The sequence below is a fragment of the Rhizoctonia solani genome, chromosome 12, assembly GCF_016906535.1.
Source record: "Rhizoctonia solani chromosome 12, complete sequence".
NCBI lineage: Eukaryota > Fungi > Basidiomycota > Agaricomycetes > Cantharellales > Ceratobasidiaceae > Rhizoctonia > Rhizoctonia solani.
The window spans coordinates 995,076-1,010,015 of record NC_057381.1 but is presented as its reverse complement, the minus strand read 5'-3'; the positions used below and the strand labels follow the sequence as shown (position 1 = coordinate 1,010,015).

At 47.8% G+C, this 14,940-nt stretch overlaps 4 protein-coding genes across 4 annotated transcripts; 1 reads left to right on the top strand and 3 right to left on the bottom strand.

Annotated features, from left to right (window-relative positions):
• Nucleotides 1-798: 798 nt before the first annotated feature.
• On the bottom strand, nt 799-3,452 carry RhiXN_11552 (aminotransferase class I and II protein; the record flags this gene model as incomplete). The annotated part of the gene is made up of 9 exons (XM_043331367.1): nt 799-955; nt 1,292-1,417; nt 2,093-2,274; nt 2,337-2,471; nt 2,530-2,634; nt 2,700-2,921; nt 2,984-3,112; nt 3,169-3,278; nt 3,338-3,452. 9 exons carry the CDS (start codon nt 3,450-3,452, stop codon nt 799-801), a joined length of 1,281 nt encoding a protein of 426 aa, XP_043184877.1.
• A 242-nt stretch (nt 3,453-3,694) lies between these two features.
• Nucleotides 3,695-9,798, bottom strand: RhiXN_11551 (NAD(P) transhydrogenase subunit alpha; the record flags this gene model as incomplete). The annotated part of the gene is made up of 22 exons (XM_043331366.1): nt 3,695-3,804; nt 3,860-4,048; nt 4,105-4,265; nt 4,328-4,488; nt 4,541-4,620; nt 4,668-4,727; nt 4,789-5,019; nt 5,075-5,431; nt 5,483-5,776; nt 5,826-5,903; nt 5,968-6,351; nt 6,408-6,570; nt 6,623-6,838; nt 6,889-7,045; nt 7,099-7,543; nt 7,595-7,669; nt 7,728-7,744; nt 7,792-7,856; nt 7,915-7,935; nt 8,790-9,372; nt 9,440-9,603; nt 9,664-9,798. 22 exons carry the CDS (start codon nt 9,796-9,798, stop codon nt 3,695-3,697), a joined length of 4,146 nt encoding a protein of 1,381 aa, XP_043184876.1.
• Nucleotides 9,799-10,564: 766 nt separating this feature from the next.
• Nucleotides 10,565-12,352, bottom strand: RhiXN_11550 (F-box-like protein; the record flags this gene model as incomplete). The annotated part of the gene is made up of 4 exons (XM_043331365.1): nt 10,565-11,871; nt 11,925-12,036; nt 12,092-12,282; nt 12,337-12,352. The coding sequence occupies 4 exons, from the start codon at nt 12,350-12,352 to the stop codon at nt 10,565-10,567; spliced, it is 1,626 nt and encodes a 541-aa protein (XP_043184875.1).
• A 434-nt stretch (nt 12,353-12,786) lies between these two features.
• On the top strand, nt 12,787-14,728 carry RhiXN_11549 (F-box-like protein; the record flags this gene model as incomplete). Its single annotated transcript, XM_043331364.1, has 3 exons — nt 12,787-13,068; nt 13,117-13,993; nt 14,046-14,728. 3 exons carry the CDS (start codon nt 12,787-12,789, stop codon nt 14,726-14,728), a joined length of 1,842 nt encoding a protein of 613 aa, XP_043184874.1.
• Between the last annotated feature and the right edge of the window lie 212 nt (nt 14,729-14,940).

Genomic DNA, 14,940 nt, shown 5'->3' with positions numbered 1-14,940 from the left:
TGAGTCCCCCTCCCCCCTTTCCCTACAGTACTATCCTTAAACAGTTGCTCGGAATCGACAGGGTTGTTGCAAAGGCACAAGTGGGGATCAGTGGCAGTACTCGTTCTAGCCGACTTCTTCCCTTTTTGCGAGCCCACAATATCGGCTCTGCGCCTCCCTCTTCGCCTCTTAAGAGTGGGTCGAACAGAATTGTCACAAATATTCTATCGAACGGATGCATATTCCTGCCGAAACACACACGACACAAACACAGAATAAGGATGGCAATGATCCAATGAGACTTTTTTAGTGTTCAGGGAGGAACTCTGGGGAGCGAGCCGGCGGAAAACACGTTGCGCGATCAGATGGCATCAGGCCCCTTACCAACACACTCATTCCGTCGGTCCATTGCGCACTGCCCGACGGAGATAACTCTGAGAGATAATTCTCACATTGCGCCATAATCCTACTGTGCTACCACTATAGTCAGCTCTCTCCGCAAGACAGTTGCGTTGGCCGATACACACGGTTCAAACGATGGTTGCCCTCACTAATTGCCTCATATTGTAACCGTTAGACTGGGTTCAAAATGTTTCACAAACATATATACAGCAAAAGTGAACGGCTGTTTGTAGCCACTATCACATCCGCTGTAAAGGTAGCCAAACATTTCTGACAGTGAATCTTAAGTTTTATGTACTAAATCTCCAAAATTAGTACTCGAGTTGGAACATCATAGTAATTTTCATTCCGATCAAATACCGGATCCCAAGACGGAGATCACACATGGAAACCAAGCCCGATTTTGACCCCGGATTTTTAGAGTGTGCCCTTGACGGCCTTGTCAACGCTCTCCGCAAAGTACTCGATATTTCCAGCGTTGAGGCCGGCCATCGAGATACGACCATCAGCAGTCATATAGATATGTGCCTTCTCGGCCAGCGCACGGGTTTGAGGCTGGGAGAGCCCAGTAAAGCTGCACAAGGAGATAAGCGTCAGCACATCATATTCGCACGAGCAGGAAAATGAATAAAAAGGTATTGTTCTCTGCTTACGCCACATCCAACAACAAAATCTACCATCTGTTGGACGGGAGAGACAAGGTTGGCGGGACGAGCCGACCCAGTAGGTTGGCCAGAGACAGTGCTGCCAAGTCGTATAAGGGCATATCGACCCGCCACTGTTCAAGGAAACGTCCGACCATTTCCGCCTCGGCTAGACCAGGAGATCCCCGATCTTTCAACACGAGGTGATTGTGTATCCCCGCAACGGAAAGGTCTGAAAAACGGCACCGAAACCAAATTCAACTCACCTGAACATGCCAATCTGGGATTTGATATGTCCCCACTCGCCAGGTGTGCCAGCACCCTTTAGTGAGTTGTAGAGCTTCTCGCGCATTGAGATAATTCGCTCAGCCATCCCTTTAACTTCGCCTTCCCTGTCAAGATTGGAACAATGGAAAATCAGTCATGTGTGATGATAGCATATATGATTGGAAAGAGGGAAGATAATGTGCCATTGGGAAGGTGAGGTGCTCTGGATCGGATAGCAGTATCGTGATGGGATAAGAGATGGTGCGCGATGATATGAATGATCGGGATAAGAACGAAACGAGGGATAGTCTATGCGCTGCGCAAAGCAGAGGTGCGACCACTCCACGTCGTTCCACCCTCGAGTTCTCGACTAGCCCTTTCCCATCTCATTGTTGTCTGGTACCAATTCCCTATCACCTCCTATTCCAATAGAGGGACTTTAATTTGGAAATGCGGGCATTGCATCGTCGGCCCGAGTTGCCCTCCCACCATCCAGCCCGCTCAGCTCAACACTAGCCGATCCAATTACACACGCATGACTGTGTGAAGCTCTACTGCGGCTCCAAACCCAACCTTCAACAATGTGCGTGCCGCAAATCCCGAGTTGGCCGGTCAACTGCCGTGCGAAATTACGATTCGAAATCGTAACGCGACCCGTGCTTCCATCCACCCATCCATGGCCCTAAATTCTCAGTTGCAAGCCCTAGTCTCCCAAACCATAGGTCCGCGATAACACACACGACCCCCCCCCCCCGGGAAACACATCCGAAACTCAAACTCGTTGATGAAAGTATGCTCACCATTGCTGGTACAAGGCTGGGTCTCCCAAAATAGTACCAGCAATCCTTGCACCATGGATCGGAGGGTTGGAGTACATCGGTCGGACGATGATCTTGAGCTGCGAATCGACACGAGCACGTTCTTCTGGCGAGCTGGTAACAAGAGAGAAGGCTCCAACACGTTCACCATAGAGACCCATGTTCTGGGAAAATCGTGGAGTTAGGTTCGATACAAAGGTGGAGCCAATTGCAAGTGTGGGAGTACCTTGGCGAAGGATTGAGAGAGGGCGATTTGGTGGCCCTCTTTGACAAAGTGCCTGACTGCATAAGCATCTTTCGTAGTGTTACCGGATGCGAAGCCTTGGTAGGCCATGTCGAAGAAGGGGAATAGTTGGCGCTCCTGTAGTCCAATATACCTATTAATTTCGGAAATAATAGGTTAAAGGAATGGGACTTACCTTGACGATATCTGATATTTCGTTCCATTGCGAAGGAGTGGGGTCGACACCAGTTGGGTTATGCGCGCAGGCGTGGAGGAGTACGATGCTCTTCTCAGGAGCAGCCTGAATGCGCCAAAAAATAATAATTAAACGCCCGTGGGAAAACACATTCGAGGAGTCAATCGTACCTTCAAGTCGGCTTTGAGGCCCTCGAAATCAAGACCAACGGTCTTCTTGTCAAAGTACCTGTAGTTCTTGACCTCGAGCCCAGAGTCACGGAAGATAGGGGTGTGGTTGCCCCAGGACGGGGTAGGAAGATAGATCGTCTTGACGTGGGGATAGTGACGTGCAAGGAAGGCACCGCCAATGCGGAGTGCACCGGTTCCAGAGATAGATTGAGTCACCGCGATCTACAACGAGCGTGGGTAAATCGCAGTGTCGCAATCAAGATATTCGAATTTTTGGTACTTACGCGTCCCTCGTTGAATGGAGCACTGTCGCTGCCATAGGCGAGCTTAGCAGCAAGCTTGGTGAAGTCGGCGAGACCAGTGATAGGGAGGTATTCCTTGTCGGCCTTGGATGCAGAGATCTTATCCTCGGCCTGGGAACGATCAGCATAAAAACAATTTAATTTGGAAATTATAGAGGTATACATACCGCCTGGACACTGGGAAGAATGTATGGCTTGCCTTTGTCATCACGGTAGGCACCGACACCAAGGTTGATCTTGCGCGGATCCTTGTCGGACTTGAATGCCTCGGTCACGCCTGGTTAGATAGCATTAATTGAGGCTACGAATTTATGCTATCATTATTGATTGAATTACCGAGAATTGGGTCTGGGGGACCAGCAGGGACATTGGACCATGTGGAGACACCGGCACGCAGCGAGAGCCTGGCGATTGGGCGTTGGAGCTGGGCAGCGCGCACGGCAAGAGACATGGTGGGTTGGTTCAAGTCGCGTTCAGCCCATTCCGCCCAAATACCCACTTTCCAAAGGGTTCTCGGAGCAACCCGGGCCTCTTCCTCCCTCTCACAGCCTGCCACACTCCTCCTAACACACTCACGCTTGTCCACGCGACCCTACAGTACGCTCCTTTCTCGCTAACTTTCCATATTTCGTTGGAATCTCGAATATGTATATGCATGTGATTTCAAATTTATTCTACATTTGTGTGCTGTAACTACTTGGGCGCCTTTTCAATCCCGACTTTGAGTGCGTCGCACAGATCCTTGGCATCTCCAAACAACATTCGCGTATTAGGCTTGTAGAAGAGAGGGTTGGGCACATCGGCTGTGAAATTTTGTCAGCAGGAGGTTCGTCTGGATAAGTGCATATATATACATACCATATCCACTGGACATGCCTCGCTTCATCACCACCACCTGTTTACTCTTCCATACGTGCAAGACCGGCATACCGGCAATCGATGATCCAGGCTCGAGTGCAATAGGGTTAACCGTGTCGTTTGCGCCAATTACGAGAACAATATCAGTATCACCAAAGTCATCGTTGATTTCGTCCATTTCAAACACCACTACAACCGGCTGGTCAGTCCGAGTTGAGGCGGGCGCTCGGGAAATTAAGACGTACAATCATAAGGTACCCCAGCCTCTGCGAGCAGGACGTTGCATTGTCCCGGCATTCGTCCCGAGACGGGATGCACCGCGAAACGCACGTTGATTCCCCGTGCACGTAGCAGATTAGTCATCTCGGCTATAGCAAACTGAGCCTTGGCGACTGCCATTCCATATCTAAAATCACCGGTTAATAGGTATACACTACAAGTGGAGGTTGGAAGCTGAGAAACTCGTACCCAGGTGTAATAATAACGTTCTCCGCCCCGATCAATGAGTCTACGACTTCGTCTACGTTTGTCTTCGTTACTGTGCCTTCTATCTTATGAGTCACGCCTGTAGGTGTTGGTGCAATGCCGCCGAAGAGAACGTTGGTTAGGCTACGATTCATGGCAACACACTAGCAAGCCCTGTTAGAAACATGTCTATATGCGCAAAGACAAAGAACACACCATAATATACGACAGGATAGAGCCAGATATTCCAATCAAACTTCCGACGGCTGTCAATAGATCGTTCTGCAACATGAAACCTAACGCCCTGTTAATCAGGTACCTATCCTCTACCAGCTCGACTCACCCTCTGCAACGAGTGCAAATCCGGAATAGGCATTCAATACAGTTATCACAACGGGCATATCTGAAGACCCCCAATCAGTTTCAAACGCGATGGCATGTTTCAAAGAAAAAGTGAGACGTACCAGCGCCACCGATAGCAGCGGTTGTCGTATATCCCTTGATAAAACTCAAAGCAGCATTTCCAGTGAGGCACAGTGCCGCGATAGCAGGTGCAGACGGAGCCATGGTAACAAATGCTCCGAGTGTAGCAAAATTGGTTGCGAGCAGACTGGAATTGATCAAGTGACGACCAGGGAGCACAAGAGGTTTGCTGCCCATCTTGCCGGCGAGTTTAAGGAAAGCAACGATACTGCCTGTTATTATGAATGATTAATCAATGCTCAAACAAATAACAGGAAAGAGACGGACCAGTGAACGTAATCCCTCCAACAAGAACACCGAGGTACGCAGTGACCATATGTAAAGTGCTCAATTCGACATGTCCAACCTCAGCCATGACGCTTCCGATGCTCGTGAATACTGCGGCCAAACCAACTACCGAATGCAGCGCAGCAACGGTTTGAGGAAGTTCGGTTCCAGTAATCCGACGTCCGATCCATCGGCCTAGAATAGCTCCAATCGAAGCCAAAGCACTGAACTGCACAAGAACGGGTGTGGGGAAGCCTACTGCCGCGAGAGAAGAGACAATTCCAGACCCAACACCGAGAATACCGAGTGCATTGCCTTGTCTAGCGGTAGATTGGGATGCAAGTCCAGAGAGACCACCTGGTCGCCACCATCAGCCATCAAGTGCACTTAATAGGGAGAGGGACGTACCAATGCACAACAAACTACTCGTCAGATACCCAGCCTGAACTAAACCTGCCATTCCGGTCGACGCGGCAGCCAAAAATGCACCAGTGAATACGACTCCCGGAACCGCATATAGCCATGGATATTCGGGTGGATCGCCAGGGCGCTTAAACATGTCGAGCATGCGCTGGGTAATGATGAACCCTCCGAAGACGTTTAGACTTGCGAGCATAACCGACAGGGCCCCAAGTACTTGAGGGATAGTGTGAGGTAGGTATCCGCCGCCCATGATGAATAGGCCGCCAATTCCAACCATACCTAAATGGAGAATTAATACCACACTCGAGATTATGGGATAAGGACGTACCGGAAATGGCATTGGTAACACTCATGAGTGGACTATGTAATGCTGGGGTAACACCCCAAACCGCACGATACCCGATCACTGTCACGCAGCCGCATCAGTATTCGACCCGATAAACATGTCCAAGGAGATGGAGATGACTCACGTCCAGCCAAACCAAACGTGTAAAAGTTGCTCATAAATGCAGGACCAGTGATCTTTCCAAGTGCAACAACACTACCCATCGCACCGGTTAGAGTTGCCACCTCTCTTGAAGCCTTTTGCCATGGTGTGATCGCCTTGGCCTCGGGCTTAACTTCAGCTGGGGGAGTAGCAGAAGCGGCAGGAGCTTGGACGACCGGAGCGGGAGCAGGCCAGAGGACTTCGCCTTGGTGCAGAACGACTGATCGGCGCGCAATTTCATCCGACATATCAATGGCTAGCTGAGACTCATGTTGTGGGGTAGTAAGAGTCAGAAGGAATTTTGTTATATTGTTAGAGTAGAGGTTTGAGGACTGTCTAGCCAGACGCGAAGGGAGATCCGTGTAGCCTAAGTAAATCATGTTTAACTCGTGTGGTTCGATATGAGGCAGCCGGTAGACGCACCGATGATGTTGACGCCGGCATGAGTATACATCTCTCCTGGACGCGTGAGTTCACAGTTTCCGCCGTTCTCAGCAGCCAAATCAACAATAACCGAGCCTTGTTTCATCGCATTAACCATATCTTTGGTGATCAACTTTGGAGCCGGTTTGCCAGGAATGAGGGCCTGAGTCCAAGTTAGTCTAAGGTGACTCCATTGATGCCATAAATGGCCATACCGTAGTAATGATAATGTCAACTTCCTTGCATTGCTCCATGAATAGTGCCATTTCTGCCTCGATGAATTCCTTGGACATAGTTTTAGCGTATCCACCTGTACCCGAGCCATCTTCCTGAATAGCGACTTCCAAAAATTCGGCACCAAGAGACTGAACCTGTTCACGAACTGCCGGACGAGTGTCAAAGCCTCGCACAATAGCACCCATACGACGAGCCTATAAATATCCTTTAAGATGAATCTCAATCGAAAGCGGACAGTACTCACTGTGGCAATCGCACTCAAGCCAGCCACCCCGGCACCAATAACGAGCATCTTGCAGGGAGGAATTTTTCCAGCAGCAGTAACCTGACCAGTAAGGAATCGACCAAAAACGTTTGCAGCTTCTAAAACAGCCTTGTAACCCGCGACATTTGCCATAGAACTACATAGATTAATAATCAAAATATTCAAACCCAGATTGGAACGAACACACACCTCAAAGCATCCAAAGATTGCGCGCGAGATATCCTGGGTACACAATCCATCCCGAATGCCGTAACTTTTTTCCTTTGAAGTTGTTCAATCAATTCCTTATTTTGCGCTGGGTAAAGAAAAGAAATCAAGGTGCTCTCTGGTCGGATCATATCGATCTCCGATTTGGAGCTCGACAATCCCTTCTCGAGCATTGGTGAGCGGACTTTGAGCAAGACATCGGCTTGTTCGTATACTGCATCTCGAGTGGATATCTTTCCTCCAGCTTTCTTATAGTCCTCGTCAGAAAATTCGGCTTGAAATCCAGCACCCTCTTCAACTAGAACTTGTTTAAAGCCTTTCTTAAGAAGTAGAGCGGTGTTAACAGGTGTCAGAGCCACGCGGCGCTCCCCTGGGAAACCTTCGACCGCGACTCCAACCGTAAGTTGTGAGTATGGTATACCAATGACTATCAAGTCAAGATCAGTGTGGTCCCTACTTCATTTCGAGCGCTCCATACCAGGTATATCTTTAGCTGCATCTTGGGGAGCCTGGTGGTTGTATCGGTTGGCATGCAAAGATCGAGACGGTGAAACTGAAGCATATCGAACATAAATATGGTAGTCTGAGCATCAATGGTGATCATCGCTTACACCGCGATGATAGAAACCTTGTGAGAGCTATCGGGCGTTTCCAACGCCGACACGACAGACTCACCGCGGAGAGGGACATCGCGCGCTGCCAACCCCTCCTATTTCAGCACTATCTGATGCTGAAGAGACCTGTGGTGGTACTGAGTGAGCTGGCATATCGAACTGTTCCTCTTCTAGATGATCTTACGGCTATGTTCGGGGATTCTGTCTAAATATGGATGTCAATCTTGCGCCAATTGTCTTATAAGTCGTTTTGTTACTGCAGGGAGATTTCGAAAAGTTAAAAAGGAGCGCAACTCTGCATCCATGAAAAATGACTCGGTCATAGAATAAAATCGTGTGTCCAAGGTCGTTGCGGCTGAACGCGGAGCCCCGCGTAGTTGAAATTGCTGTATGGCTGCCTAAGCGCCAATCCATTACGGATCTGTGACTACCATTAATTTTACTAAACAAGTACATTGAATTACGATCCAAATATTCTACCCAATTGAGACCAGTGGCCAACAACGGACATAAATAAAGCGCATCTTTGTCCAGACATTGCGTACTGTTAGCTCAGCTCGATGGGGGCTCTATCCATTGCTATTGCGGGCAATAGTCCAGGCTCGTCACAAACTCCGTGGAGGCAAGCTTAAGATCAGCTGCCATAGCACCAAATGATCCCCTATATATTACCTGATACAGTACTGTTGTTTGAATACTGGGTCCATATACCATGTAAGAAAGATGTGCACTTGTACAATCAATCCATACCAAGCTTATTGCTTGGTCATATGCTACATACAGTAGCCTTACTTAGGCTTTTTGGTGGTCTCCACAACATCCACATTTCTATCCTCCCCCCTCTTCTCCACATATCATCTACATTGCTTGATACACAACTTGTAAGGATTGTGTATACATGAAAACAATCTAAAAAAATATCAATGAAACAGTGCGTAAAATTCCATTTACATCCATTCAATTGGATCAGTCAAAAGCTCTGTGTAGAGCAATAAGTTGAGTTTCCCATAAGGGCTTTCCTAGTTCAATTATTAAATTCACGTTGGACTTTTTCATTACCTCTTCCCATGGAGTAATCAAATCTTGTTCATCCCATGTAGGATTGCGTGTGTGTGTGCTGTGTATTCGGTACCACAACCTCTCTAGGTTGTCTTTAAGTTTTCGGTAAGCCGGAGTATTGGTCCTGACCGCTTGGGCATGTAAATAAAAGAGGCCACTCCGGGCATGAATCCTGACTGGTTTGGACGTGGTGACATAATCGGCGATCTTCGAGATCGCGATTACCACGCGGGCGGTCAAGGGTCGCTCAATGCAAGAAAGCGTCAAGAGTATTTGCCCGCCATTGTAAATGGTGTATAAGGCAAGCAATAATTGAGCGAGGATGACGCAAGGGCAAGAAGAGTCCGCATTCAGTATAACCAAGTCGAATTTTTTATTGAGCGGCGCCGGCAACGGGTGGGTTGTTGGATCCGATGACATATAACTTGCCACCAGGGTAAGAAGATCAACCGGGTACTCTTCGTGGCGATCGCTCAGCGGGATACCCCAGTTATCCTCCCTTTCGTCAACAGGAAGAAATACGCGCACACCACTGCCATTGGAATTATCGAGGACATATCGGCTAAATCCATCGTATTTTGACCTAGATATAGACACAGGAATTTTTAATCATCGAATTTAGTAGCAAGGAATGTTCCAATCACACTAACCCGACGTCCAAGAACCGAGCAGTGCGGTGTGAAAATCCATATGGGTGCTCTGATCCCAGACTGATAGTTCTGAGTAGCTCGTACATAGTATTCGCCCGGCGGGAAATGAGATCGGGAGTTATGCGTGGAGGGTGGACGTGAGGAACGATGCCGTTTGCATGAATCTTTATCGCCATTTGCTCCATATTAACCCAAAAAATCAGGATGTCTTATATTAAACATACATATGAAAGGGCCCCCTCAAGCTTGCGAAAGGTATCGCAATCGGGGTGCTGATGACCAAGCAGTGCTTCAGTTAGCCACTTGGCCTCGGCCTCAGCCGGGGCGTCCATCGCAAGCATAGGATGCTTGGGAGGCATGCGATATGATATTCTGTTATATTTAATCGACAATAGTGAGTTGGATGACGAGGGGTGAGATAGAGAGCAGGGGAGGAAGGGGCCAGTTTGAGCTCTGATGATATACCGTGATACCGTGGCTATGTCCAAATAGCCACTTGATACCCTTGCCACGGTGTGAAAATATGAAGATGGCGTGGCTAAGCTGTGATAGCATATCTGGAACATTCTAGCACTCATGATCATCGATGTAATAGATTCCAGTCCCTACGCGCGGATAGAAGCATATTGCTGACTCGCGTGTATGTTGAGTCAAGCGAGACGTCTCTATTGGTTCACTACTACCGCACATGTACCTCGTTCATAGTTGCTGTTATCCCTGTGGGCGGTACCTGTACTAAGTTCGGAGGTCTATGAAATAAAGATGAGTCCAGATAACAGATGTAGAACCTGATGTAATCGGGCTAAGAAAAGCAGATTATTACGATACGTTTCTCTTACCAGATTACCAAACTTGGCAATTATCCGCATCAGCTCTTTTCGGGTCCGCCGCCAGCTGTAATTGTTTATTTTGTTGTCTTTAAGAATATTAATCGTTGTGCCCCAGTTCGTTTTCCAAATATCACCAGGCATTGCACTCTGTTCACTTAATAGGATTGACCTCCCGTTCTTATTGGCTGAAAACAAATATGCTATTTGATTAATTTAAGTCAGAGTCACTGTGGCCACTGATAGATACATCCGCATCGCCTGCGGTTTATGGATTGCTATTTGAGTCATTTCCGGATTAACTGTCTTCGTGATCATCAGCATTGCCTGAATCTGTGTCTGTCCAATCGCCCGAATCTGAACTCGAGTCCGAGTCTGAATAGCCCGAATCCGAATCAGTAGACGTATCACTATCGGACTCGTTATCATCGACATATGGCCTAAATTTCGCCAGTCGCAGTTCGTCAGATAGTTTCGCTTTCATAGGCTCTGAAAAGTTGCGCCAATCGCGAGAGTTGACTTCTACAGTTTTGAAGGGTGCCCCGTTGCGAATTCTAGACTCAACCAGATCAGCCAAGTCGAGCTCATGGACGCCATATACTCGAATATGCTCCACGCCTTGACATATCTTGTGGTCCTCTAATGCTTGGTTAATTGTGATCGGCTCTTGCTCTTGAAGCTCCCAATCTAGTCTCGTAATGGTTCTCAAGGACCCCAACATAGCAAGAAGCGATAGCGAAGTCCCTGTGAAAGGTCCCAGCGCAAGGTGTTTTAGTGTGGGATAAATGGGACGCATATCTGTTGTTTTAGGCGGAACTTCCTCCCCGTTAAACCCTTTGCCGTACGCAATATAAAAAGGTATTGGATCTGCAAGCGATTCAGATCGGTCCAAGTTGAGGGCAAGAGCTTCAAGTTCTGGTGCATCAATCATTTGAAGAACAGAGAGTCCCCACTCCACTGATATAGGCTCCTGCAAAGAGAATCGGCGCAAGAAAGGCATGCGAACTCGGGTTTCTGTAGCGTTCTTGTGTTCAAAATTGGTTGTTTCGATCATCCCGGTATCTAAACACAGCGATTCAAGGCGAGGGTTGTGAAGCAGGACTGAACGAAGACACATAAGCGGGGGAAGATACAAGAGAAAGCCCAGGTCCAGGCGAGTAAGATTGACAACTAGTGATGTGCTCTCGTGGGGAAAGAAAAAGTTACTTGGTACGCCAACCAGCTCGAGCTCTCGAAGTAACGGCGGAGGAGTGCGGAACAATACCGAGTTGGATAAATTCCGCTCCCTCATCGCTTCAACAACAAAATCTTCAACCACCATTGTATCAGTATCTGTGTTGACAAGAGTTAGCTTCCGCAAGTTGCTCAGAGAAGCATCGATCAGAAGGTCGACAATGGCAAAAAAGGTCCTAGGTTTTTCGAACCAGATTGCCAATCTTGCCCAACGAAATGGTTTCGCTCCTTTGAAATCGAGAAAGTTTAAGGCATCCAGAACAAGTTTAAGCTCCAAACTTGGATTGTCAGAGGTTTCCGACCACGAATCGATATCCAAGTGCTCAAGGACATCAATTTCTATCTCGAGAGGAATGGTCTTTCCCGACCTTTCTAGAAAAAGGGATGCACTGCTGAAGGATTTCGGGCCGGATACTGATATGTACGTCCAGAGCTAAAGTGCCAGACCTCTATCAACTGGGATTGATCGTACTCAGAGCAGGAGGGACGAACCATGGGCATATTGACAGCGATCTCCCTCCATTTGCGACACACTTGCTAGTGAGTACACAATACATGAGAATATGCGGGGGAATATATGTCAAGAACATACTGCTACTAATTCCTGAAACTGTAGAACGGGGTCATCCTTGTCACGCTGATCCTCAGAATCATCTTTATCTTGATCCATCTCTTCACCAATCACAAAAATGCGAGACAGAATCTCATTTGGGAACCTGTTTATCCATACAAGCTTATTCTGCTGTTCACGTTTTTCACGGGCCTGTTCTGAGAACGACGCGTCTACGGCGCTGTAATATCAGTACTGTAACACCCCTTTGCTAGCAAACGAAGTACCTTGATCGTTTTTCATTTCGTTTGTTGTGTAAATTGAATAAAACAATGAGCTCGCTAGAACATAATCTTGGAGAGCACAGTGGGGTCGCAATGATGGTGCCACACCAAACAAAGACGATAAGCCAAGGAGGTTTCGGAATTTTCCACGTGATACTACGGTGATCCTGCCAAGTTCCCACGCTTTGGTTCACGTAAGTTTGTTCTCAACTCAAGCGACCGACTACCGTGGCAGTCCATGCAAGAAGTCCGATAATCGAGTCGATTACCGATTAATCCGCACGTTCTCGACACTGTGGGGATTTCCTTTTGGGACAATACTTAGGGACCAACTAGAAAATTTGGATTTGGTCACACGTTTGATTATAGCCACGAGGGTCTTATAAGCCCTTGGTTCGGACATCTGCCCCTGCTTTACACTCTCTTGTTCCTGCACAGAGCCAACTCTAGGCGATGTCTGTATTGGATATTCCTGAGCTACTACTGGCAACGTTGGGTTACCTCGATCAGAGCTCACTTGGGAAATGTGCTCAAGTTTGCCGTGCTTGGAGAGAGCCTGCCACTGAACTCTTATGGGCTCAAGTACAGGACCTCGAATGCCTGGTAAATAAATCGTTCACCAAAAATGCGTTATCTTGTTTCAGTAATCCTGCATGGAACCGATTGATTCACAAGCCATACCCGGAACTCGCCAGCCCACCAAATAGCCCACGCGGCGATGATCAGCCCGAAGGGGTGAGTCCTACACCGTTCATAATAAACTATACCTGACCTATTTGATAGACCGAACCCACCCTGGCTCAAGCATGGTGCGAACTTCGATCTTTTGATGTAGACTGGATAGAAGAGACAAAGCTATTTCGAATGCGGACTCAGCGCATCACACATATATGTTTAACTCGATCGAGTCTCCACGCTCTTTTAGTTTTATATGCTTTACAAGAAATCTGCCCGATGGCGTGCCGAGGGATATTTCCTCGCCTATTCGCCCTTACTATCGGAAACGATCATTACGCACCATTGACCTCCCAATCTATTACGAGGTTAACATCTCTCCGACACATCACCTACGAAGCGAGTAGCGCAAATTTGTATAGCACATATTTTTCAAGTTGGAGGGTAGCTTGCCAGGATGCCATAGGTCTTACATCCTTTAGCATTCGCTTCACCGGAGAATCAGACAATAAAGAGTATTTTGGAGGATTCCTCGAGCCATACTGGGCCTATTCCAAAAATCTTTCCCCATCTTTATCTCGATTCCCATTCGTACTGAGCCGACCCTGGAAGCACATCGAACTGCCAGGACGGCTGGTAGGAAAATATCTCTTTTCAGCACTTGCATCAATTAGTACCCTGGAAACTCTGACTATACACGGATCCCTCAAAAGTTCAGGCGAGGACATCAAGTACAAAGGAGCCCTATTCAAATCTTTACGCGAGCTTCGCTTACTCGATGTTTCAACTATTGGAGAAGAGTACTTCACAGGCCTGGTGCTCCACAATGTTCGAGACCTGGAACTCCGATACCTTCCAGAACGTGAAAAGGTTACCAGTGCCACCATCCTTCCAACTGTTAATCTGGCAGCAATGGCACAGGCATGTCCGAATCTTCTGACTTTGATAGTCACAGCGAATGATATTGCGGAGGAGGGGAAGTTTGGTGCGCATTTATTTCCGTAAATTGGACTTGTCTTTCTCACAACCTATCACAGTGAAAATTTTTGAAAACTCTGACTTTGAGCCATTATTGGCACTTAATTCTCTCGAAAAATTAGTGGTCCGGGTCCCACGGGATAGCAGTTTACGTCTTTCTGACGATTTTCTGGACAGAGCAGCACGATCATGGCCTTCTTTGCGAGAGCTGGATATGGACCAGGCGCATTCAAGCAAAACGCTAGTTACGCTACAGGGACTCGCGCCGTTTTCCCAGTATTGCCCGAGGCTGTGCTCACTCCAGCTCGGAATCCGGCAGGATCACACTCACACCGTCTTCAACGCAGACTTATACTCCCGGCGGGATATCAGCAGCCCTGGTGTCAGGTGCTCGCTTACATACCTAAACATTGGGTGCCCGTGCATCTACAAGGCAGAAGCCGTCTCCGACTTCTTTTCGGCGCTGTTCCCCAATTTGCGTCAGATCGAGTGTCCTAAACCATCAGGTTCGGTTCCGTATAGCCAGGGAGACTATTTCGTCTGGTCTCAAGTCGTCCGGACGGTTCAGGAGCTCGATAGGGACCTCGAATATCTGGCCCGTACGCTCCGAGCTCGGGATTTGGCCGAAAGGCATGAATCTATCAATGGAGAATTTATCGTATCATCGATCGATGATAGTGACGAAGACTATTGGGCTTATTCTGGCAGTGAAGACGACAGCTATTCTTCAGATGAAGATTAGTGGAGCGGTCTCGTATACTTATCTCGAACTTTTTGCCTTTCGAAATGCTACTGTATTATATTCATTCAACCGATATACCACATTTATGCAATCTGTAGTGTATTAATGCATTGCTTCTACGCTTTTCGGCCTTGCATGGTTCGGAAATATACTTGGCGATATTTGGCTCACGCTTACCTAAGTACTGAGGGCCAGCTCCTCCAGATATAAGT